General features: G+C 38.4%; 2 protein-coding genes across 2 annotated transcripts in view; one reads left to right on the top strand and one right to left on the bottom strand.

Annotated features, from left to right (window-relative positions):
• Window positions 1–8,879: 8,879 nt before the first annotated feature.
• ccdc153 (coiled-coil domain containing 153) lies at window positions 8,880–14,627 on the bottom strand. Its single transcript, XM_042486214.1, has 6 exons — window positions 14,462–14,627; window positions 14,305–14,373; window positions 12,101–12,220; window positions 11,774–11,866; window positions 11,534–11,664; window positions 8,880–9,008 (listed from the first exon to the last, which is right to left on the bottom strand). Exons 1-6 carry the CDS (start codon window positions 14,625–14,627, stop codon window positions 8,880–8,882), a joined length of 708 nt encoding a protein of 235 aa, XP_042342148.1.
• Window positions 14,628–16,173: 1,546 nt separating this feature from the next.
• The window catches only part of cbl (Cbl proto-oncogene, E3 ubiquitin protein ligase), a 45,907-nt gene continuing 35,518 nt past the window's right edge, over window positions 16,174–26,562 (top strand). The window contains exons 1-2 of the mRNA XM_042486198.1: window positions 16,174–17,033; window positions 24,258–24,505. Coding sequence (XP_042342132.1) covers window positions 16,887–17,033; window positions 24,258–24,505 — 395 coding nt within the window. The 5' untranslated portion in view covers window positions 16,174–16,886. The remainder of the gene's footprint in view (window positions 17,034–24,257; window positions 24,506–26,562) is intronic.

The raw sequence follows: 26,562 nt of genomic DNA, 5'->3' as shown, positions 1-26,562 counted from the left end.
AAAGTTTGCATTATACCTGTCATTCCTCCAGAATTGAAACAATGGAGAAAAACCACCAGCAACAGTAAGTTTACTTTCTGCATTCATTGTGACACATCACTGGTTTGAAGGTGTTACTGCATGATATTCTGACTGTTGCACAGTGGGAATCAAGGGTCATCCACCTGTCTTCACTGCTTCTTGCTTATGTCTGATGTGTCCATCATCTCAAATCTACCCATCACACACTGTCAGTCACTATTCCTCAGAATTAGGCCACCAACTCAACACAGCTGGAAGGCTCTGCAGCAGTATCATTCTTGTACTTTTATTAGCCACATTCACTTTCTATCTTCCTCATTTTTTACCTGCAGGTTGTCATGGTTAGAAATCTTCTGGATATGATGGAAAAGGAGTGAATGTTAAATTTAGGTTCTCGGCCTATTGATCATTTACCGTCTTTGTTTTGGTCCGGGTTGTTGTTAATAGCTAACATCACATTACTGTAAAATGTCACAAAATCAAAGTAGATTAAGGTAGCTACACACAAATCAAAACCTCTATTCTAATGCAGTCTCTCATTGACACTTTAAGAGGTCAACATGCATGTTGCCAAGTTCCTGAATGCTTCAGCAACAACCAAAATCTTTCCATATAAAGTTCTATCTAAAAATCAAGAGAAAGACAGAAGACATTAAAAAAGGATTATCAAACAAACAGTCAAATCTTAGGAAAACCTTGCATAGAACAAAGACAGGTGATTGTCACATAACAAGTTCAACTCCTTAAAGGGACAGTGTGTAAGATTTAGTGGCATCTTGATTCTTCCATTGATGAAGCAGGAAGTCCTGATTCCTTCAGTGTTCATTGTTCAGGGGGGTTTTACCAAGAGCAGAATTATCCGCAGAGGTCTCTTCCTCTTCGAAGCAAACAGACTTAAACTCATAAAAACACTGAATAAGCAGTTTCTTGTTACAAATCAGCATTTCTTCCATTTTGTTTGGCTCATCAGCAACTGGCAACTCAGCACCTGCTATTGCATGCTAGTTTTGTTCTCAACTAACTAAAGATCAAGACGTTCAGGAGGTTTCACGCTTTTACGACACTGCTTGTAGCGAAGGGGCTGCAAACTATGGTGGCCGACACAAAAACATGAGTGGCCCTGTCTAGAGCCAGTGAATTGTTTTTCCACTCTGGGCGACTGTAGAAACATGGGAGTGTAACATGGTGATCCCCATAAACAAGGACCCGCTCCCATATATCGGATAGAACTACAGTTATTTCATTCTCAGAGCCACCAAGCCGGCAGATAAATGTATACATAAGGTTATTAACTCTAAATAAGGGTATTAACTCACTGACACTACTACTAGGTTTCTGGAGTAATATTCTCATGGCATTATTATAAGCCTGAAAATCCATAAATCCTACACACTGGACCTTAAAAAAAGTAGGCAACATAAATTAGTTAATACACGAAACAAAATCTGTCTGACAAGTCAGCATCCCTTCCACATTTGAACAAAAAAAAAGAAAACAGAAAGGTGGCCAAAAAGCCTACAGAAATAAACCCAAGATTTTCCCTCCCTAGAGTTACCTTTTCTCTGATGGTAGAAATTTTGATAATAGAGAAATTAGTAGAATGTGTTTATCATAATGTTGAATCATGATAGTACATATTGTTTATAGTTTGTATATATAGTTCAGATATACACACATACGTGAGTGATCACACTGTCACCTCATCACTGAATCATTCAGTCATTTGTTTGACAATTTCACATGCACAGATATGAGTTCACCCAAACTGCCTGAATTCTATTTTTCAAGCACTTGTTTTTGCATAAATGGCCATGATTAGTGTGCTGTTTCAGAAGCTGGTGAACACGTGAAACTGTGGTGAATCAACTGCCGACAGACCTGAAGGGAACTGCAGCACAATTGTGCTAATACAGAGTTTTCAGTGAATTGATGGTTCAGAAGATTTGAGTGACTTGAATCACAAATAAGTGGAACTTCTATTCAAGATACCCCCCCCCCCCCACCCCCCCCCCAAACACACTTTTTCAATGTCAGTTCAATCAGTAGCTGAAAAGTGTTTCAGGACTTCAGATGGCATTTCCATTCAGGTCTGCAGGGCGTCTGAACTCCCACGAGAACACGTTGGTGTTTGAAGCAGTATTGAATCCACTTGATTTGGCACTGGATAGAAATGAATGGGAGTTGCAGAGGCATTATGTTATCATCTGCTGAAGCGCCAATAGTGCCAATGCACCTAATCCTCAAGTAATGAACTATTAATGTGCCACAGACGGTGTGTAAATACAGTGTGGCAACAGGGTTCCCTAGTAATGGTCCAAAGTGTTGTTGTTTTTTTAATTTTTTATTACAGCAGTAACACGTTGCTTATGTTAATAGAACAGACCTAGAGAGTTACAGACCTATGTGTGTGTTGTGTTTATATGGATAATGCCATTTAAACACATATTGTGAGCATAATGGTGGAAAAAAAATCTTCACATAATGTCAATGTAAACTTTCTATATTTCTTATATAATAACTTGTTTAAGGCAAATTGCCAAGCAAATAGCAAAGAAAAAAACCCACATTTCATTACCAGTTTTATAAAAGAAGTTTCTATCCATTTGCTGAATGTCACTAAGACACTGATGAGAGAAAGGAGTCTCGCGCTGCACCCGATGCTTACTCCTTAAACATTTACAGGGGTGCTAAATCAAGCGTAGTTAGAATGAGATTGCCAATTACCTTGAAGGCATGGAGAGCAGTAGAGTAAGAATTAAAACAAATCCCACTGAAACACTGGGCGACCTTCTCTGGGAGACCCACTGAGAGAGACGGCAGGGTTTGGCTGCTATATTTTATATGCTTTATTTTCTTATGTTGACATTTTTATTCCATTATAAATACATTTCTTAAAACAACCTCCGCTCTGTGGGTTTCTGGTTTCGTCTCTTCTTTATTCTGATGTATTTGACCTTCTGAGCTGTTTAGATCTGTCATGCTAAATAGCGTCTGAGTGCACTTTGTTTTTCTAGTTTTATTATTCAAGCGGGAGAAATATTCAGACGGTGCACTTGGTTTGTTGAGACATAATACGCATGCAGGCGAACAGTATGAGGATGTATGGGTTTCTGGCTGAGTAAACATGACGATTGTGGAGTGAACCAGAAGGAGCTCATGCATCTACCTCTCGTTTATCTCCCGTAAGTGAATTAATGTCTGCACACTTGTGAAGTCTTTGAACAGCTGACAATTTGGGTGGGTGGGAAGTCTAACAGAGGCTAATGAGTTTAACAACTCATTCATGTGCCATATCCGCTCACCTGTAGTCCATCTATCACTGTGATTTTCAGTGGATATTTCTCTCTCCTCAGGATAGTGATTGAACACAACCTGCATCTGATTTATAGTTTAATTCAGGCTGCCTCTCTCTCCTCTCCTCCTTTGAGTGCCTGTCTCACAATCTTCCCACTGCAGCTTTAGAGAAGTTCCTCTCTCGTGCATCACCAACCTGCATGTCACAGTGCATAGCCTCAGCACACACACATAACTCTTACAAGAGTGACACGTCAACACTCACACTGCCACCTGTATGTCACTGCTGTGTCAAGTTTATTTCATCATGCTTCCTGTTTCCGCCTGGTGCTCCAGGTCCATAAATTCAGTGCATCTCTACCCACTGCCTAGCTGCTGTTGGATTTATGGAGCCCATGATGAGCATTGAGTGCCTGCAGAGGTGTGTGAAAATCTACTTCACTCCTCAAGCTCAACCAGTTGTAGCACATAGCAATACCAATTTACTTGTAGTTGATTGTAATTCTGCAAGGATTTAGGAATGATATTGTACTGAGTCTGGTGCATTTCACCACGCTTGCAGCTCACATCTCCATACACTTGAAGAGTGACTTTCTTATCAGCCCATCCCATGTAAATAATTTTTTTCTCTCATTTTTTAAGCCTCACTGTCCAGTTCTAGATAACCAAAACATGAAACCTGTGATATTTAGACATGTTTTGGATATTTTGGATCTGTTACTGTGAAATAGCAAATCTATTCATCACATCTCTAGTGCATCCCTGCATTGTCAAATTTCTTTCTCCCGTCCTCCTCCTCCTCCTCCAAGATTTTCCAAGGTTAACTGCGCACATGTATACATCCGTTCCACAACAGCCACTAATGAGCACTGGATCTAAGGATGCCAATTGAAAGACATAGCAGACTATCAGCAGAAACTACCTAATTGACAGTGAGACTTGTGCACTTTTTTAAGTGAGAGCTTTCCTATTGATTTGCTGGCAATTAATTGCAAAAAGGCTTGTTGTTGTTGTTGTTGTTGTGTGCTCAAAGAAAAGGTATTCAGAGTGAGAGAATTCTCTCCAAGGTGAGACGCTGTCAAGGCTGTTATACAGCCTTTTGTTCACTGACAGTTGTTGTTGAACATATTGACCAAAACATCTTGGCATTGTTTGTCTTTCAGAGAAATAAAATGGAGCTTCATTTATTTCGTGTTTCGTTCCCTCACTATTCACTCCTGCCTTGATCGATGGCCCACAGATGGGGAGGCATTGATTACCTATTTCTGTGTGTGTGAGCATGTGTGTGTGAGTGCATGGGTTTGAATGTGTGTGAGTGCATTCATGGGTGTATTTGTATATGATCTCACTCATGCACTTGCCTCCATGGGAAATCACAGTCAGACAGCCAAGTCAAATTCCAGTGGAAGTTCAGCAGCCAGTGCTCATTGTCAGGTATTCATCAGAAAAAATGAAAGTAGCCAGCTTTTATCGTGGAAATCGATCACTCGGGCACAGTATAATAGAGCCACATCCACTCTTCAGAGTTTTAACTGTCATGAAACTCCTTTATGCTGAATGTTGGTACGAGAAAGACTTTGTTGACCTTGGATTAAAGTTTCAAAGATTGAAGTGTCCAAAGACATCAGTCACTTTCCATAATGACTCCACTTTTTATAAAGCACCATCTGTCTCTGAGCAAATGCAATGATGACAGCAACATTAGCAGGTTAGAAGCACTTCATTAATCACCATGGACACTGTTTTGTTCATGGTGCACATGATTAATGATTAGTTGGTAAACCCGGAGAAAAAAGAAATATACTTAGGCATATACTACTACCAGGAGGGAGGGAAAGTAGGTTTACTTTACTTTACTCAAGTATTGTGCTTAAGTATAACTGTACTCCACCGCACAGAGGAAAATGTTGTACTCTTTACTCTACTACATTAATATGACATTCATAGTTACTAACTACTTTTCAGATTTTAACATAAAAACATATGATAAGCTTATAAACAGAAATGTTAAAACTTAAACTTGTTTTTCCTCTCAGCTTGTGGCCCCTTACAAAAGACCAGTGTCTACTTTCGGTCCGCTGTAAGATGCTCGAAATTCCACCAAAGAGACATTTCCCTTCAGAGAGTTTTATTTAACGAACTAATAATGCCATCTATAATAATCAATCAGACAGAGAGGCCATTTTCCTGCAGAACAAGAACTTTACTTTTGATGTGTGTAGGATTTAGGAGCAAATATTAGAAGAAATTGTATATAATATCTCTAACTATTTTTTGATTAGTTTTAATCACCTGAAACTGGGAACTGTTTTGTTTTCATTACCTCAGAAAGAGCCGTGTATATCTACAAATGGTGTGGTACTCTTCCACAAAGTCTTTCATGTTTTTCTACAGTAGCCCAGAATGGACAAATCAAATACTGGCTCTAGATAGGGTGCGTGTAACGGTTGTCAGTTTAATATTCCATGTCAAAAATTAAAAACTGAAAATTGAAAAATTGTATTCAGTTCTTTAAAATTGTATTTTTCATTTGTCAAATCAATGTAGAATTAAGATTCTGATTCTTTCTAGTTTTCTATTTTTGAAATGTTGGATAAAAAAACAGAAAATTGAGAAACAGAAAACTGGAGAAATTTTCATTTCTATTTGGGTGTTTGGCTTCTCAATACATGATGTGAGTCCCTAAGTGATGTGAAGTGTGCATGCACAAAACGGTCTGCCATCTTGGACAGCTAGCTACGGCTACGCCACTTTGACAAACCGCATGTCACGATCAGAGTTGCAAGTCATGATCCGAGTTTGAACCGCTGTGCTCCTGGCGCAGAGCTGATCGGCTGTGCACAGGTGGCTTCATTAATTCATGGGTGTGTTTTGGCCAAACACGCAATGAACCAATCAGAGAGTCAGCTCTCATCACCTTGAAGACTCAGTGTGTAATGCTTCAGTAAATCAGAGGCTGCAGACCAGAGTTCAATAAAACAGATTAATTTTCATGGAAACAGAACCGAGCCTACAAACCCCGGGAAAAAATAGCTTACTTTTATTTTTAGAAATGTAGTCTGTTAAGATGTGTGACTGTTTAAATATGACTAAATAAATATATAAATACATACATAATTATTATTAGTTTATTACATCAGTAATACACTAAAAAGATAACCCTAAATACAATTGTTATTTATTGTCAAACTCTGTATACATAGAGATGATTAGATCCCCCCCATAACTAATTTTAATTCCAACAAGTAACCAGTATCATGATCAATTTTCTACATTTATAACAAACAAAATTTCATTAAAATGGGTTCAGAACTAAGCGAGTTATGGTCAGTTTTGTATAGTGATATCTCGAATTTACTATGGTGGTGACATAGGAAGATGGCAGACATTTTTGCGATTGTGCGCCTCACATGGCATAGGCACCAAGGCTCCCTCAGTACTCCTCTGTATCAAATACTTGTACTTGATACTCTGTATCAAGTACTTCCAGCTGTCTTTGAGAAACAGTTTTTAGAACAAGCTTGTCCATCATTTATCCGGTAACTAATGTATTGCAGTTGCGCAGGTGCAAAGGTGACCCATCCTTTGTCTTTCATATTTTGTTCTACTTCATTTACCATCTATTCATACTGAACTATAATTATCACTACTTTTTAAATTATTACTCCATACAATATTATGTACTGTACTGTACCATACTATACCATTTATGTTTTCGCATTTTAGCGTCAGCCACTGTAGTTCTCCTACAAGCTTGGCACTTGAAAGAGGTTTCAGTTCTGTAGTCTCACCACTAGATGCCACTAAACACACTGGACCTTTAAAATACATTTGGCTGCTAATACTGCCATACTTAAGTAAATTTGGATGCAGGACTTTTACTTGTAATGGAGTTTTATTACATTGCTGTTTTGATACTTTTACTGAAGTACTCACTGAGTACTTACTCAACCACTGGCTACCATCTGGTATTTTGATAGTAACTTTTCCATAGGGGAGAAATTACTTTAAGACACACTGTTAATACATATTTTTTTATGTGTTCCCCCACTAAGAGGTGCACTCATCTCATTCTGAGCAGTGGGACAGCTGCAGTCAACCCCATTAAACCCTAAACAAACAGAAACACGTACCCTCTGAGGGCGACATCTCTTTGTGGTTTGAGGAGAAAATATTGTTTTTTGGATAAAGGCCTCTTGAGTTCTTGTGTTAATTGGTCGTTACAGCACAGAATTATCTTCATCCACGAGTAAATGACTCATTACCTCACAGATGAGAGGCTAAAATAACTGCACTGAGCCATGAAAGAGACCCAAAAAATGACAGACTTGGAAGTGAAATCTGTTTATCTGGCTCCCCACGGGGGGAAGTCAGGTTTTATTGATGCTGGGCAGCTAACTCATATTTCTTGCATCATTAACTGTTATTTTGCCCTTTTTTCTTGTTATTGTCTATCGTTAGTCTACCTTTTTTTTTAAAAAATATTTTCCTTTCTCATGATTTCTTTTTTGTCATAGCTGTAGTTTAAATGAAAACACTGCAGTCTAGTAGTGCTATAGTTTAGCAGTAGTGACTTCTACGTCTCTGTGATTTATGAGGTCAGCTTTAACTTTTGCTCTCTTGGTTGTTACCACATTTGGCCTCTTGGTGCACTCACTCAGCAAAAAAGACTGTTTCTGCATTGCCACCTTTGCCAACACCCCCAATTGTAACATCTTGGTAGTCTTTACTGTTGTGCATGTACAGCGCTGTGTTCTCTCATCCAGCACTTATTATTTCATACACTGTCAGTGTATCATACTTTTATTTGTTGTTGTCCCAAAACAACAATGTATTTGCATATAAAATAATCTAAAAACATATCAGGGTATCTATGGGGCGCCGATTGTAAAGTTGTGCACTCTAAAAGAAACAGCAACATTTCTCCACATTTAGCCGTAAAACGACTAAAAACAAGTGTGAATTTTTCAAAGTCACTTTTTAATCACATTTAGAGCAATATCTGCAAACTTTGTTAGATTTATTCTTTCATGAAAAAATATGTTCAAGATAATGTCACTGTAAAATAAAAATGTTTGAAATTAAATCTAATTGTTAAATGTTATATCTAAATGTTATATGTTAAATCTAAATGTTAAATATAAAATCTAAATGTTATATGTGGGATCTAAATCTTAAGACTAAACGTTATATGTTAAATCTAAATGTTGCCTCTAGGGTGCACCATAAGTACCTAAAGTATTCTGGCCACCAGCTCCCTGATCGTAAACAGTCATTTGCTACATCTAGTGGGCATTACGCAACATTACAGACACCACATGGTGAGCTACTGAATACATGCACAGAAAACTCTATAACTCTATTTTGTTCTCTGATAGTAAAACATTATATAATAACAGCATCCATTGCTGTGTTTGGCATACTAAATTCAGAGTTGCAAGTTGATGCCATTGCAGATGTCGCTTTCAATTCTCCCAAACAGAGTCTAATCAAATAGAACCGAGTTGTAGATACAACATTAAATAAGTGTCTCACTGAGAAGAGCGGCTGCTTTCATTAGTCTTTTAGATGTGCAGTGCATTCAGGCCAAACTCAGAGAGCAGTTCCTTGTAATTTTGATGAAAGGTCGTGCTCTTGTCCTCCCATCCCTGTCGAGCCACAGACAGCTGGGAAGTCAGGCTGTCTAGAGTCTCCTGCAGAAAACATTAGTATAAATGAGATGCGAACTAAAAAAAAAAAACATTTCTTCAAATCACCCAGTTGTCTAATCTGATATCCCTCCTCTCTTAACCACCTTTAAGGCTGATGAGTTTTAGGAGCGGAGGTGATGGAGATGAAACATAATTGGATTCCATGTCATAGAGGGAAGGAGAGAAATGGTGATAATTGCATATTAAAATTCTAGCTCTATAATCACAGGCCAAGCTCTCAAATAGGGCTCCAGGCTTGGACACTTATCTTTGAAGATCTGCGGGCTGAAAATTTGCATCTACAGTCTACTCAGCCAACTGGGCTGCACCTGTAACAGGACAATACTGACCTCATACCTCATCCATTATATCTTAATAGAAGATTATGCTATTTCACAACCTGAATCTCATAATAATGATAATAATAATACATTATAATAATAAACTTGATTTTTTTATAGCACCTTTCAAACAAGAAATGCAGCACAAAGAGTTTTCAAATAAAGATATGACATGCATTGCTTAACACTAATATAGACATAATGAACATTCAACACTCCAGCAAAGCAATTAAGTATAAAAGGGCAATTAAATAAGATTAAAATACAGTTAAATACAAAAACATAAGATGAAAATAGAGTTCATAGAAGTCAACATACCTCAGTATCAACAAAACAATGAATCATAATGTCATGGCATAATAAAACAATAAATCATTTTAAAATAATTGCAGAAGTGCAAAGTGCAAAAAGAAGGAGATTAGGGTCTGTATCTATAGCTAGATAAAGGCTTAAGTGAAGAGAAATGTTTTCCGATCTCTAAAAAGACATTTTCTGAACCGGCTTCCTTGATATATGGGTAGTATGTTCCATCTCTTAGGGATGTAACTGACCGATACAACCATCTGATCAAACTGTATTATTGTCTCTGTTTAAAGTCAAATGAAGTCAAATTTGCCAATCCATGGCCCGTCTCTGCTTTTCTCTGCCTCTGATTGGACTACCCTGAGATTCCTAATGTAACACTAACCAATCCCACTCCTCCTGCCTAAACCTAACCAACACAAAAACAACAAGCACCAGACAATCATAGGGAGAATAGACCTATACTGTTCGTATAGGTTAGCATAACATTGTAATACATTACTGTGAATATTGTATATTTGAACTCTACAACAGAGTCCAGTATTGAAAATATGACCCTTAGACCAACCACAGAACACCTCTGTGTGCTTCATTTTGGATCGTCTACGGCATCATTTTACTCAGTTGTGCTGGCTAGATAAGTTCCCATATCTCACTGTGAACACAGCAGTGGTGCGCATCAGGGTTAACCTGCAGATTGATGTTCTGTGGCTCTGTAACTCCAGAAAGTCCTAACAAATTCTTGGAGAACTAAAGTTCACCTTTACTTAGATGTCCAAATACTCTGTCTGACTGAGGCTTTTGTAAAGCAGAGTGCTGGAGTGCTGGAAGCTGATTACAGTGCTTCACCTGAGTTCATTATGCAAGTTATAACATGTAGTTAACTTTCTGTTTGCTGCAGGCTATTTTGATGACTTCAGCTGTGCCCTCAGAGTGCCTGTGTGTTGGTGTGTAGATTCTCTGACTTTGATGACTCAAAAAATAAATAAATAGATGGCAACTGTTTTCATTAGGATTGTCCCATTACTCTACTGACAAACAGTCTTGCCATCATTAGAATTTGAAAGTTGGTACAGTCACTTAGAAATTCTATGTGTTTAGTGGCCTTAATATGACAACTTTAAGTCACATTGTATAACTAGTTGCAGGCTGGTTTTCTACTTTAGATCAAGTCATCTACTCAGCGCCTGCAGTCGAGGAGACACAAAATAATTCCAAACTACATTAAGTCACTGTGGAAAAATGGGAATAGGGACAATGCTGCCCTTTAACAAGGACAGCTCAGCAGGGTGCAAGAGGTTCAGCCTTACTGGCTTGGCACATAGCTGCACGTGGCACCTGTAAATATATAATATATACGTGTGTGTGTGTGTGTGTGTGTGTGTGTGTGTGTGTGTGTGTGTGTATGTGTATGTGTGTTGTAATACCTGGCCATTTCCTTTAATTTACATTTTGCTAAATAATTTACTAATATTTACGATGCATGCTGTGTTTGACAGTAGGTGGCAGAATCACCTATGTGTTACCCATAATGTGACTCTAATGGGACACAGAAAGAAGTCAGTCTGGCCCATGTTAGAGCATGCGTGTGTACGCACCCGGTCTTGATACTACTTGTATGTTCTGCTCAATCCTGCTGCTGAAGTCAAAAGATGAAAAGTTTCTATACCATGAAAGTCGTTTTTGTCTAGATGGTGTAACGTCTATGTGCAGGTTTACAGTGCATGGTGCCTAAAAAAATGGCTAGTGAACCCAAAAGAGGCCTTTTAGTGGCTGCCTCCTCAGAGCTGTCTTTTAATCAGTTTGTATTTGTTTTGATAATAGGCTGTTATCAGGTTTGTATTTGTTTTGATAATAGGCTTTGAATAGGCTTCTATAACTCACGTGCAGGATCTTCTCATAGTCTGTTTCCATGTTGTCCAGCTTGTTTTGGAGGTCAGCTATGATGGCGTCCTTCTGCCGTTCCACCTGCTCACGCTCTCTTTTCTCTTTTCTCAGTTCCTCTTGACACAGCACTAGACGAACAAATGCATACAGGCACACCATCACTTTTAATTTGGGCACTAACATGCACTCCCATTTTATTCAAGTAAGTACAGACATTAAAATTAGATGTATTCATACCAAGTTCTTCCTTCAGCTGTTTGACCTCCTTCTCCAGCCTCTTTGCCTTGTCGGTTAGCCCTGTCTGCATGGTTTTGTACTGCCGACTGAAGTCTAGAATGACATTTGTGTGAAAGATGTCAGACTTAGTTTTCATTGAAAATTCACTTTGTAAGGCAAATGCAGCAATCAGCTTAGGCACCCAGGTAATTAGACTTTTTGTTCCTCCAGAATTACCCTAACCATGGAAAACACGCCCCTTGTCCCCTCTCCCAAAGGTATCCACGCTTTATCTCAGGTTATTAAAAGAGAGGCTAATTGTTGATTCATGCCCCGTCTGTAGCGTACCAGAGTTGACGTCCCTGTGGTCTTGTCTCTCGTACTGCAGCTTCTGCTCCATGTCTCTCATGCGTCTCCTTAGGTCAACTCGGTCAGACTGGACCTTTTTTATAGACTCACACTGGAAGGCTGTTTCAACCACACAAACACATGCATGCATGAGAATACATGCTCAAGTATAAAATTATGCTTCAACATAGCAGTGGGTGGTGCAGACGGTTCTAAACAAGCTTCTACTGGAGTATTCAGATCACTTCACTACACTGGAGTCTTGCATTTAAAATCTTACCAATTAAAAGTATCTTATACATGTATAATCACCAAAACATACTCAAGTGATGCACTGATGCAGAAACATAGCTGCTTTGACTTGACTACGTTACTGGATTATTATTACAGAATCAACAAATGTGTATTTTACTGTTGTAGCCAGGCGAGGTGAAACTAATTTTAACTTTTTGATAAAAGCATGATTTAAAAAAAAAGCATTTTTAAATTTTTAACTGTTTAACTGTTTGGATATTACAGGCATTTTTTATTTTGTATTATTATTTTTTCCCCACAATATTTTAATTTTTAATGCCTTAAAATACAGGGTCTGAGATTCATATTATACATAATATAAAAAAAATGAGATAGAGAGAGAGAGAGAGAGAGAGAGAGAGAGAGAGAAAACAAAATACATGGTAACCTGTAAAAAATAGAATATATTAAATGCAGTAACTGCAAAGTATTTAAAATAAAACTAGAAATGATTAAAGCTCAGATGCTGTGTTATCCACAGAAATTCGTCATTTACTTGATCATCTGATAGGACTTTTATTTTGCCAAAATTTAAGACATTTACACAATAAATTATTGGGAATAAAAGGCACCAATTGATCCATAAAATTACTGGAGTGCAGTAAATAAAGTGATTGATGCTAAAACTTTATGTTAGTATATATCATAGACAGCATGTTTTGTGCAAGAAGAGTACAATATTTTCCTCTGAAATGAGGAGTGAAAGTAGAAATGAGCATAGAATAGATACATGTACATAAGTAGGCTGCAAGTACCTCAAAATCATGCTGAAGCACACTCCTTGGGTAAATTCATTTAGTTACTGCAGTTACCACATCTGCTAGATAGAAAAACATAATCTGAAAAGTAAGTAATAATTACACCATCAGATGAAAAGAACATCCCCCCCTTTGAAATGTACTTGAGTCTCAGCATGTGGCCTCACGAAATGGAAATATCAGCGAAGAGTGCCAGTAGGCCAGCCACTGAGTAAATGTAATTAGTTTCACACCACATACTGACAGACGTAAAGAAATAGAACATGGTAGCGTTATACTGATTAATTAATTAGTTGATCAAATGAGAATAAATCACCGAGTATTTTATTTTTTTATCACTGACTGATTATAAGTAAAAGCTGGTTCCAGCTTATTAAATGTGAGGATTTTCTGTTTTCATATGTATTATAGATGATTATACATTTACATTCACAAATTGTGAAGGTATATTTCACCATTTTCTGACATCAAATGGACTAAATGATTCATCTATTTTTTTTTTTTTTTAAATCAACTAATTAAACTATATTGAAGATAATTAATCGCAGGTCTTAGAACACACATGAGACATTAGTACAGTGTAAGACTTAATAGAGTAGGGATTTGTGCTCTTAGCTGGTTAATAAGAATGTTATTTGTTTTTACACAATATAGCCAAGTCAGTTTGCACCTGGAGGTAATATAAGGGAGACCGGGGTTGGTTTGCACACAGCTATTTTCTGGATCTTTGAGGGTCACAGAAACAAAAATGTAACTTCAAAAAGTTTACTGTCTATACCTGCATTCATCCACTGTTAAAACATCTGAAAGTGACTAACATTTTTGGTGAGAGAAACTAAGTGTGCTTCTGTTCATGATGAGGCTGGTTGGCACAAATGTGCAACACTACTCTAATCACAAATCACTTAATTTTAGAAAACATTTGTGTACATAAAAAAGCTGAAAATTTACCTTTTAATTTGCTGCGGGTTAGAATATTCTAAGATAGGATAAATTATGCAGAAATTATGATGTACAGCAGAGAGGGAAATGCGTGCCCACCAGTCCTGGTCTCCCCAACAGTAGGTGTGAATAAAAGACTTGATACTAATATGTTGGTAGTTTAGCCCACCTGCATCACATAAAGCAACTCTACTTAAAATTGCTGCTCACCAATGTGATCCTGTAGGATGGCTACATCCAGAATACTACGCCTGTACTTTCCTTCCAAGTCACTTTCACCTGCAACAAAACAAAAATAGTTGTTAAAAAATGCAACATTTAGCATCACAAAAGTAAAACATTCTTATCATCTCATTAGCAAAGTTACTTTTTTCTGGATTCTTCTTTGTGGGTTTTTTTGTTTTCTTCTTTGGAGACATGTTTGCTTGCTGAGAAGCTGCCTGCTCAGACCTTTTGAGCACACAAACTATACACTGACTACATACAGGGATGACTCTTTGTTGCTGGGTACTGGTTGCTGAGTGAGTTGCCATGCCACTAGCTGTCCAGCTTGACTGATAGTTGATTGACTTTAATTGTAGCCAATCACAACTTGACTGGGGCACCGTTGCCTTTTGAGCTCGCGCACACAGAGCCGTGTAATTGGATCGTTACTTATAGTGAGACATGTCAAAGCGTCCTTTGTTGTCAGGAGCGACCAAGGCTCGCGCGGGGGGAAATTCAGGGCTACATTCAGCATCTGTTCAACGTTTTATGAATGCAAACTCTCCAACTTTGATAGGCAGGCTGTTTTACATTGTTCCCCTCTTTGTAAGCACACTCTTCTCACAAATGTTTTTTTTTAAATGGAACAATGCCAATATTGCATATAGGCTAGAAATAAGTACATGTTGTTTGAACACTGGTTTAACAACAATATTCTAGGCCAACTTGTGAAACAATTTACCTATGTACCAATTACGGACTTTTGTGATCCTATGATGATTTTAAAGAGAGTCTGTTATTCCTTTCTCCCAACGTGAGTATAACACCATAGTAAATTCGCTGCCAACTGGCATTATATCCTTATACCGCTGCAACTCAAACTGTAGGCCTACATGACATGACATGACATGACAATATCACTATAACCACTTACAGCATTACTGTGCATGGAATTTCCATTTTTGACAAAAAAAACCCAACAAAAAAACCCCACAAACAAACAACTTTGGTATGAAATTAATTTATTCCAAGAACAGTAGCCCCTGCTAAATATAAAGTGACAGACCAGGCTCTTTATGGTGAGACATGGAATAGTACTCTTGCTTACAAATATGTCCTGCCCAACAAAATCAAAGAGTTTCTTTTTTAAATTATACACAGATACTATCCAGTAAGTGCTGTTATTTATAGATCCACCCCTGATGCCAATGAAAAATGCACTCCTAGTAACAATATGGTAGAAACATCAGAGCACCTTTTTTCAATGCGTTCATGTCTATCTTCCGGACCGATTTTCAGTCGGATCTTCAAAGACATTTTGGCAAAAACGTTCCACTCAAAGAACCTGATTTGTTACTAATATTCTTAAATCTATATTTCCCAAAGAATTAACAATATAAGGGCAAGTTAATTTGCCAAATTTTAAATTAATGAAATACATTATTAAAGAAATTGCCATTGTATAGGCTACCACTTAAGAAAAAACACACCTACATATTTATCTTTAAACAATATCTAACTAAGCATGTAATGAAAAATAACCAAAACTATTAATTTATGCAAATCTTGTAGCTTTTATTATAAAACTATTTAGGTAAACCCTATGTGTGATCATACTTTTGTCTACTTTGTTTTATCTTATTTTATTTCTTATTTTTGTCTGTCTAGTTTACACCTGCATGTGTCACTATTTTCATTGTAAATTTTTGTATTGACCATCCAAACCGTTTTTTGAACGCTGCACAGGCGGAGGCGCGCGCCCGACTACATTCATTGCTCATGAACGCGCACAGGGAAGGCGTGGAGTTTGGGTTTTGAAGGGGAGGAGGAGGAGGGGGGGTAACGGAAGGGGACGTACAGGAAAGGAAAGGGCCGCACATACACGTCACGGGGGGGACAGAAAAACACTGGGAAATGTTTAATTCCCACAATTATTTATTCACGCCTGTTCTAGTGTGTGTCCGCGAGGCTTTTTTTCGCAGTTTTAAGTGCAACTTCCTGTCGTCAGTCACCGGTGAGTGCTCTCTGTCGTCAGCCCGCAGAAAAGGGCTGCTGACTCTGTCACACAGACACTGAACTTCCCGTCAAGACACAGCACTGGCGAAAAGAGCTGCTGCTGCTGCTCACAGAAAAAGGGGAACGACATCGGGGGTTGTCAAGAGGAGAGGACACGCTCCAGTCCACTTGTGGGCAGAGAAACGGTGCCATTGTCCTCCAGCTGAGGGCGAGCAGAGACAGGTCTCTGCTAATTAGCCTGCGTGGGTCCCTGCAGAGACCGAGCTAGCTGCAGCGCGGAGCTGCCTGCACAGTGTGTGAGTGACCGACGTGGTTGTTTTAGCCACAATTGGGACATTTATCTGAAAAACTGGCGCTAGATTTTCTACTAATGGGAGCCCTTATCCGATAGTCATCACTCCCTCCCTATACCCCCCGTCGGACCCTGGCTTGGAGTCGCCACTCGGGCGCTGTCCTCGTCGGGGGGTGTAGGATCACCACCGCCCGGTCCAGCTAACTCCAGGCGGCGGTTCGGTACCCCTGACCCCCGCCCTGCCTCGCCTGTGTGCCGCTCTGGCTAGCCGAGTCCGAACATGGCAGGGAACTTGAAGAAAGGCGGGGGGCTCATCGGCATGATGAAGGATGCCTTTCAGCCACACCATCACCACCTCCACTCCCATCACCAGCCAGGGGCCGTGGACAAAAAGACGGTCGAGAAATGCTGGAAACTAATGGACAAGGTACGTAAGTTAACGGTAGTCCTTAACTAGCCGTTGGGACGCCCGGGCACGCTAGCTAACCGCAGCTAACTAACGATAAGCTAGCTAATCTTCGCCTGCTGCAGGTCTGGTGTTGCTAACGTGTAGTTAGCTAGTCAGCTGGTTGGCTAACGTTAGCTAAACTGCTAACCTATACTGTATTGTTTTGTACCGTATGTGCCGGTGTTTCAGGCTCCGTGGCACCACAGTAAGAGACAGAGACTTTTAATTTAAGTGCCTTAACATCAGCGTTAGCCCAGGGTGCCTTTAACACATCTGTTTACTACTGCTGTGCCACTCTGTAGTAGTCATACCGTGGTGGATTTAGCTTGTTTGACCACGTTTGAATGCTGTAGTGTTTCGTAAACACCAGCATTAGCAAAGAAGGAAGAGAGGGCGTAAAGACAATATTGAATTAAGTGAACTTATGCCAGTGAGCTGATAATACAGGCTGCTAGCCAGTGGTGGAAAAAGTACACAACTCTATCACTTGAGTCAAAATATAGATACTCCTAGTCAAATATTACTCCAAGACAAGTGAAAATTGCTGAGTCAAGATATTACTTGAAGTTAGTTAAAGTACTGGAGTTCTTGCTTTTGATATTCCTGAGGTATTCAAAGTACAGTACTGTGCAAAAGTCTTAGGCCACTTTAAACTTTATTTTAGCAAGGTTACAATCACCAAACATATTTATTTATCAGTAGTCTTTTTTACTAAAACACAACCTGAACATACAGGAAATATGCATACAGTAGGGATTTTTGTTTTTGCCAATATTCGATGTGCTGATATATAACAACTAATTTGTCTGATAACTGATATTGATATATACACGTTTCTCCCGACCAAATTTTAGTGATCATTGAGTCTCTTCTGAAGTGGAGTTAACATTATATTATACACACTTTTATGATAGCAGATAGACACATGGAATACAACACTTTTCAAAGAATGAAATATTCATTCACTGTGCAAAATAAGAAAAAAACTTCAACTTAGAGTTGATGTTGATGTTGTGTACATGTTTACTTTGTTAGTATATATATATATATATATATATATATATATATATATATATATATATATAATATAATTTGTTTTTGATATTGTCAGAATCAGCATGTTGGCTGATTCTGATATTTCATTTTAAAGCAATGTCGCCCGATCCCGATGGCATGCTGATATTATCACGCATCTCTAGTATGCAGTATTAAAAACACAACTATTTCAGAATAAAACAACTTCAATAGGCTAAAGTTGCAAGTATCCATGCAATGACCGTGTAAAGACCATGTTTGGTCTTTATCCCTGTCTATGCTGAGCATTACATACACAATTTGTGACTGTTTAACTTACTGGAAGTTGGCTACTATGAAAGTAAAACTCCCAGCCACATTGTTCCATTCAAAATGCCAGAATTTACACAATTTGATGGGCACAAGATTGTAATTTTGCATCAGCGAATCAACAAAAAAATCTGTGGTGGGCTAGGACTTTTTCACAGTACTGTACTTTTTTAAAATCTCAATACATTGGTGCATATTGTCACAACACATTTATAGAACTTATGACTTTAAAACAACCCACTAAATGCACTGACTTGCTTGTAGAACCTGTAGAATGAAAAGCTTGTTGAAAATGCTGCAAAGCCTGAAAGAATGCCCTCAGAAACACAAATTGACGTACTTACTCAGGTTGAATACGAATTATTTTTTATCTCAGAAACTTCATACATGGACTTGAGGTATGGCTATGGGTGATGGGGTGAGAAATCTTCATCTCCATCTGCTGCCCTAACTATTACTAACACCACATAATCAAATACTACTGCCTGCTGTGGACCTCTCCTCTCTACCTATCTCTACTGATGAGCTGCCCAATCTCAGTAGCACATGTGTGAGGTAGAGGTATGGGAACACCACTTCAGCAAACAAACCACACGCAGAAATGCATACTCAGTTTATGGACTTTTGCATTTTAGAAAGAAAAAGAAAAAACGTCCGATGACCTCAAAGCAAAATTGTTTTCACAGAAATTTAGTTAAGTCAAAAGTACAATATTTGTCTTTCATGTGTAGGTGAGTCAAAGTAGTGACTTTCCAAAAAAATAAAGTACACATAGTACAGATACTCAAATACTCCCTAAGTACAGTACATCAGTAAATATACTTCCCACCACTGCTGGTAGCACAGCAACAGTTCTCCTGCACATTGTTGCTTAAGTGTTTGCAATCAACTGTCTGTCAACCCTTGAAACTGTAACCAAGTACTGAGAGAAAAAAAGAGAAATGTGTCTATTTAACTAGGCCAATTATGCTCTTTCACAGGGGAGACTCGTTTCACAGCTTCACTTCTCGGAAAAAAAATCTGTAGCAGTTTGACCCCCAGTTTCCTGTGAGATTCACACAGCAATATTAGAGTGAATAAGAAGACAAGACACTCTTTTGTGTCTTCTCTTCCTCTTTGAGGCCTTAGTTCAGAGCTCTGATGTTAAGAGACCAAGTCCTTTTACAAAGCTATTATTAAGAAACCACATTCCAGTTTATTTTGCTTCACTGTGGTAGATTGTCTGCACTCCACATTTGAGAATGCACCGTACCCAACACAAATAAGAAAACACAAGTAATGCTGCAATGTCACTCTTCCTTTAAGTTTTGTTCTCAATTAACTCTTCTAGAAAAGTTTTTGTGCCAGTCTGAAAGCCAAACAACTTGACAGAACAGCTGACCAACTTAAACTTAAACCAACACAACTTAAACCATCGGCACAGTCAGGTTAGCTTTTGCAGTTTACAGTAGGGGAATAATTTACCATTTGACATTTGACCCACTGAAAACATTGCCCCAGTTAGGTGAAAAAAGAGTATCTTACCTTTTGAAAAGGCTACAAGACCTTAAGTATTTTTACTCCACCAGATAGTTTAAAATAGCAGCGGAAATATTGTTCTGCTCTGTCTAAAGGAAAACCACAGCCCAGCATATACCCTATTGTAGAACAGCACCTGCAGAGTAATAATGCAGTTAATGCAGAACACCTCCTGCACAAGTTAAATTTTATTAAAAGCTTGAGGCTAATTTCCGCCTTCAGATGCCTACATTAAAGTGTTCAGCATAAACCTTAATCCTTGTGTCCTTTTAAGTTTAACACTAAATGTGTGAGGCCCTGATCAAGTGTGTATTGTTAGTTTAGCTATCTGCAACAACTTTAAGCTTGAAATTAAAGTTTTAAGCATTAAAAGTTTAAACATTAGCTTAGGGTTTGTATTCCTGGCTCTGCTGTTGCATTGCTACATTCTTCAGTTTAATTAGCTATTCATGAATAAAAACCAGAAGTTGTATAACAAAACAAATTGTCCCCACCAGCCATAGTAGCACACACTTATTTAACCAGACAGATAACCACCAGTGATTTCCAGGTTAATTCGTACTTTAAGATAACATGAATATCATGGTATAAATGTAGCACACTGCTTTATTCATTTGTTTTTATGCCTTTTGTGCTTAAGACAGCTGTCACTGCTGTGCCTAAAACATCATTTTACCTGTTGGATTAGGTTAGTTTTTTTGGTTTCTTTTCAATGTAGAGACCAAACACACTTTGTCACCAGAATTCTTGTGAAAATATTACCCATATTCTGAAATCCAAAAGTTTTGGGGAGTTAACAAATAGTCCTTTCACTTCCATGTTTTCCAGGAACGGCCTGTGAGCACTGCTGAAACAAGAAGCACAAAATTGACTATTTACAGCTGAAGTCTAACGAAAAATTCAACCAGGGCCCACTTTCCCTTAAGCTTGTTAACCTTTAAACAGCTTGAACTCAATGAACAAAATACACCAGGTCTGTGCCAGGTGTAGAACCACCCTGGAGAGACTGAGACAGACAGAGGAGGGAAATAGACGAGTGGAATGCAGTTTAGCCCGGAGGCAGTCAACATTTTACTTCAAGACAGAAGCTTTGATTGACATTGATGTGCCAGAGCACTCAGTTGTTGTGGCCTTGTATGTGTGTGCATGTGGATGCACGTGTGTTTGATAATGTTAGTGGTGCAACCTTGACAACAGTCTTACTTGGTCTCAGACTTTACCAGTGTAGACCTGGAGAGCTGGACCTGGTTACTAGGGGCCTCGAGAAGCGTTAAAGGAATGAGAGCACGGTGTAGGTAATGATACTGAAGGCTTTCAGTTCAGTTACTCATACAGTCAAATTACCCACATACCAACCTCAAGCAACTCATCCAAAGTACACAGAGGATACAAAATATATCAGCATTATTCTTGTGGTGTACTACATATTGTTCAGTAGAAGTCATTGTTCAAGCTCTTCTTTCTCATTCAGTTGCATTGCAGTTTGGTTATTGAAATTATTTAAATAGAAGAAATCATCAGGGCTTTGTGAGTTTTAACATGTCAGTCAAATACTAAATGTAATATGGATAAACCCCATGGCTAGAGGTGTGCCATATCATATCGCTCACAATAATACTGGTATATTTTTTTATAAGATAAGAAAAATACATATTGTGATAATGGCAATATTCCAAATTGTTGACATAATGTAGTCATGCCATTACACATTGCAACAACAAGGCAACAAGTATGGCTGAGAGCATATTTGCTACAGGTTACTATCATCATTTACATTCCAAAGAAATGAGAAATAATTTTTGTTACATTTTTACGGTATATTTTAAGGGCAAAATCTTGTGTTTATGCTTACATTTAAAACTATACACTTATTATATTGCAATTGTATGTCCTTGAAATTACTCTTATTTTTCAAAACAATTTTTCAGTATTTTGTTATATCCTCCAGAATATCATTATTGCAAAAATAACCTGTTATAATTTCATCTTGTTAAAGGACCATGTTGCTCACCCCTACCCATGACTTATCTTAATAATGGCCATTGTGGCATTTGCATTTTCTGGTGGTTAAAACATCTATATAAGATTCTGTAATATTCAACCCAACTATTATTTATGCGCCTTGGTGATCATCAATGAATGTTGGATTTTTAAATTTGTATCTGTAACAGTTACAAGTTATTTATATAGACATGGTGTTACTTCACCGAAATGTTTCACCTGTGATCCATTTACTCTTGGTATCAGTAGGAAGGTGACCTTTTATTTTCCAGACACCAATGAAGACCCACATGCTAAAAACATTTTGCATGTTGTAAAATCAGTACTGCTTAAGTTCCTACTGGTCAAGTGTGACCTCATTCTTTTTTGAGAAGCCTTTGATGATCTGACTCGTCCACTTACAAAGTGAAATCAAATATTTCAAATATGTTACACTCTCAGTGTATGACACATGGCTTATCTGGGCTGTGGATTCATGAGATGTCCCTTTTAAGTCCGACACCTAAAGCGTGGAAGGGGAGGTGATACTCTGAATGATAATGAAGACCAATTTTAATGATAAGAGATAAGAAGAAAGAGGAAAAAATAATTTGTATCAAATAGATAAACATGAAAATTAAATGTAGAAAATCTGTTATCACGGTAATAGATACGTATCTGTTTGTTTAAATATGTTCAGTCACTCATTAAAAAGTAAGCTGTTTCACTATTGATTATTTATAAAGCTCGTGGTTTCAGAACTGTTAAAGCTGATTAATTATAAGGTGTCTTTTGAAGTCTTGTTTCCCCATAATGACAAACCAATGGCTTCCCAGAAGACGAGTCAAGGGAATTCAAGCCGACATTCTTGTAAGGCTATTCCTGCCACATTTCTGATATACACATGAATAGTCAACAATAATTTGGCCCGCTCTAAGAAAGAACGAGCAATGTCCTGTTGTTGACATGCAATTGTTTGGTCACCGTTGAAGCTGACAGCATAACAGGTTCAAATCAGAACACACATTTTTTGAACAGAAGTGTAGTTTAATGCCTCTGTGATCATGTTAGACTGAAATGCAGCGGTAAATATAAAGGCAGCCATACAGAGCTTAATGTCAGAGTGTTCTAGGCCGCCTGCCAGTGTCTCTTGTAATGGTCAACGAAGTGACTCAGACACAGTGCAGCAGTACAGTGAGATAAGTGAGGAAAGGTTGAACATTACTGAGGATGTAACATGTATTCATGCAGTCTGGTGGACAAGCACGTAGACTGACCATCGAAAGAGGAGGTCTCATGTTTTATAAAGCCATCTAATAGAAGATTATCTCTCTGCTCACCTATTAAAGAATACCCTTTCGATGGTGTCAATGATTGATGTTGGTCAAGCTGTTTGACTTTATGTCCCTAAAAAGTCTGTTACTTTTAATTGTTATACTTGAAAAGTTTCTTTTGTAACACGTCACTGTTGCTGAAGCATATATCCATGTTGTTGGGTTCACAGTCTGTCATTCTGCTTCAGCTGTTCAAATTTTCAAAGCAATCATGCTCAAATGCTGAGTAAAGAGAGCTTGTGTTTTCGAGGCAGAAGTGGGCTGGGGTGTGCAGATTGAAATGAGGAAGTCTAAACATATCAACAGCCTCTCTAAACATGCTGGAGAAACAGAGAACCACACTGTTGTGACTGATTTTCAACATGGTGGTCACATACTAAGGCGCAAGCATTGCTGTGTATATCTGCAAAAAACCCCTCTGTATGGTAAATGAATATGAAATGAATAAATAATGAGTAAAATGAATATGAGAAATGGATAATTAACATCACAATGAGAACATAAACTGTCTGTGAATGAATGGTCAGATATGCTTTTGTCCTGTTCCACCTCCATCGTTTTTTTGTAAAAAAGGAAGTCGTGTGATATTGGTGAAATAACTCATGAGCCATAAGGGACTAAATCCGTTAGACTCCATCATATAATGTGTGGACTTGCCACTCTGAAAGCTCTGAAAGCTTGACTGTGACGGGGCTTTTAAGGGCCTTTCTCTTAGCCTTTGACTTTGTTGGCATTTTCCATTTTGCATGTCTTCCATCTGGGCTCACTGACAGTACTCTGCACTAAAGATAAGTGCTCTAATACAGAAAAGAGCTAAAAATGCAAGACTGTCTATATGATATAAATAATTTCTTACTGATGCACAGAATGAAAATGCATTGTTAGTCTCTCAGATTTTCTTTTGCTGTTACACTCCTGTAACCTCTCTCACCACCCTCTGACTTTTCTCTCATCTGCCTTACTCTCTGCGCCCACTTCTTCTCTCTAACTGTATCTTGTCTTCCCCTCACACCTTCCCTTTTTGCAGGTGGTGCGCCTGTGCCAAAACCCCAAATTGGCTCTGAAGAACAGCCCCCCTTACATCCTGGACCTGCTGCCAGACACCTACCAGCACCTGCGCACCATCTTGTCTCGCTATGAGGGCAAAATGGAGACTTTGGGGGACAATGAGTACTTCAGGGTCTTCATGGAGAACCTAACCAAGAAGACCAAGCAGACCATCAGCTTGTTTAAGGAGGGCAAGGAACGCATGTACGAGGAGAACTCACAACCCAGGTGAATAAAGTGGATACAAATATGGCTTAATATTAGTTGAATGATTTGAGTTTAGAGGTGACTGGTATAAAGAAAGGCCTCATTTGGTTTCTCTGTTCTCAAACCGTGTTGCTGAGCCATTGTGTTGATTTTTTTAATGAACCATCTGAAATGGGTGAGTCTGAGGTATGAAGTCTTCATCATAGCTGCATGACCACTTCACACCTCAAATTCATTCATTCCAAATAATTCAGACTGTGCGCACACAGAGTGAACAATTGCACCCAGCCCCCAAGGGTGGTTGTTGCTCAAGATCTGTATCAAAACAAGAGGAGAGAGATGTTGTGGTTTGAGCATGTGAGCATCTGTGGTCAGAATGGCACTTCATCTACAGCTGCCTGCCTGCCTGCCTGCCTGTCACTTTGTTTTTGTGTTTCCCTATCTCTACCATCTACTCGAACATTTTCTCTTCATGTAGCTGTCTTACTGTAGTATATTGTTTTTTAAAATCAAACAGTGCCTCTCTCTCATCTCTTTCTTCCGCCTTTCGATTCAGAGATCTCACTCTGTTGCTCTGAAAACAGATACACAAGTGTATTAGAATAAGCTGTTGTCCTGTTTTTAAGTGTGGAGGTTGTGAAAGTGTAATTATTTAGGTGTACCTTATTGATTCCTTGTTTGAAAATACCAGTTGAGTAAAGACATTCTTTTGAAGACAAGATACACCAGAAGACCTTCAGAGAAAATGGAGCTTCTTATGAGCACAAAGTTATTGTTGTGTTAATGAGCAGGCTCTCCGGGGGGCAGACTAGTATTTTTTAAACAAGGGAAACAAGAGGCATGCTTCAATAATTGCACTTCCAAAAGTACATACATACAGAACAACAGGACAACAGCTTCTTTCTGATACACTTGTTTATCTGTCTTCACAGGGACAGATTATTGAATGTAAAGTGAAAGAAAGCTATAGAGACAGAGGCACTATGCGATTCCAAAAAAGAAAGCATTACAATAACCGCTGGATGAAGCTCTTCTTACCTCCTCGGCAGTTGTCTTTTAATTCACTTAAAGCTTTGGGCAAATGTTGTCAGAGATAGTTGGAACAAGCATTAAGTACAGAGTGAAAGGAATTAGTAAGATAGCCTTCTTTAGGTTTCTCTCAGGAGTGTTTCATGCATAATGTGGGCCTGTATCAAATATTATCCCAATAAGGGTTTTCCCCAGAACTGCCTTTAGGGCGGATGCTTTTCTTGGTGGCACTAAAAAGGATGACTTGCAGAAGATTTTTCAGAACTCGTTGTGTTGTCCAGGCGTCTTTTTATATCCGCCCGCTGTAACTGCTGTCTTCAGAAGCTTTTTTATTGGTCTGTTGGACAATGACATCAAGTAGACGTGGAAATGGTTAGATAGAAATGACAGCCAAAGGGGAGCAGTAAACAAAGAAACTTAAATTTGGCTCTTTTTTTAAAAACTTGTCTTCAAGGGGTATAATAATCACAAGTTTCATCACAATACAATATTAGATTGAGTCTTTGGAAATGACATGATTTTTTACTGATATCACAAAGTCTGCCACGATAATATTTCGATTTGATTCAATTCAGGGCTCTGCGTATGAGATGAGGCGATATTAGTTGCTACATATTCACACTGCCTTTTCCTTTGCTGCCTACAATTTTCTACATGGCACTAGGTTGTCAGCACTGCTCAATATTTAGAAAGGAGGTGATTTTGGACACAGATGTGCCATTGGAATTTCAAAATAAAGGAGTAATTAATGATGATGATATGTATCAATGTTTTCACTTGCATTGATATTTTTGGCCCGTTGATCATTGATTGGAAAGACCATTCCAGGTCGATGTAAATTCTTCATATCACGTTACATCCCTCATACCCTCTATTTTAAATCTCATCTTAAATTTCATCTTTAAACTTGATCAAAAACAGTTTACACAGCTTTGTGTATTACTGGGTTGCTTTGTTGTGCAGCTCTCCTTGCTGAAGATATTTTTGTTATGTCAGCTGTAGAGCTATGAGCATGTTTCACTGATGTAGCCTGAAAAGATAAAAATGCA

Source organism: Plectropomus leopardus, chromosome 5 (assembly GCF_008729295.1).
Source record: "Plectropomus leopardus isolate mb chromosome 5, YSFRI_Pleo_2.0, whole genome shotgun sequence".
In the NCBI taxonomy this organism is placed as follows: domain Eukaryota; kingdom Metazoa; phylum Chordata; class Actinopteri; order Perciformes; family Serranidae; genus Plectropomus; species Plectropomus leopardus.
The sequence above is the reverse complement of the archived record's forward strand: the minus strand, read 5'-3'. Positions and strand labels throughout refer to the sequence as shown.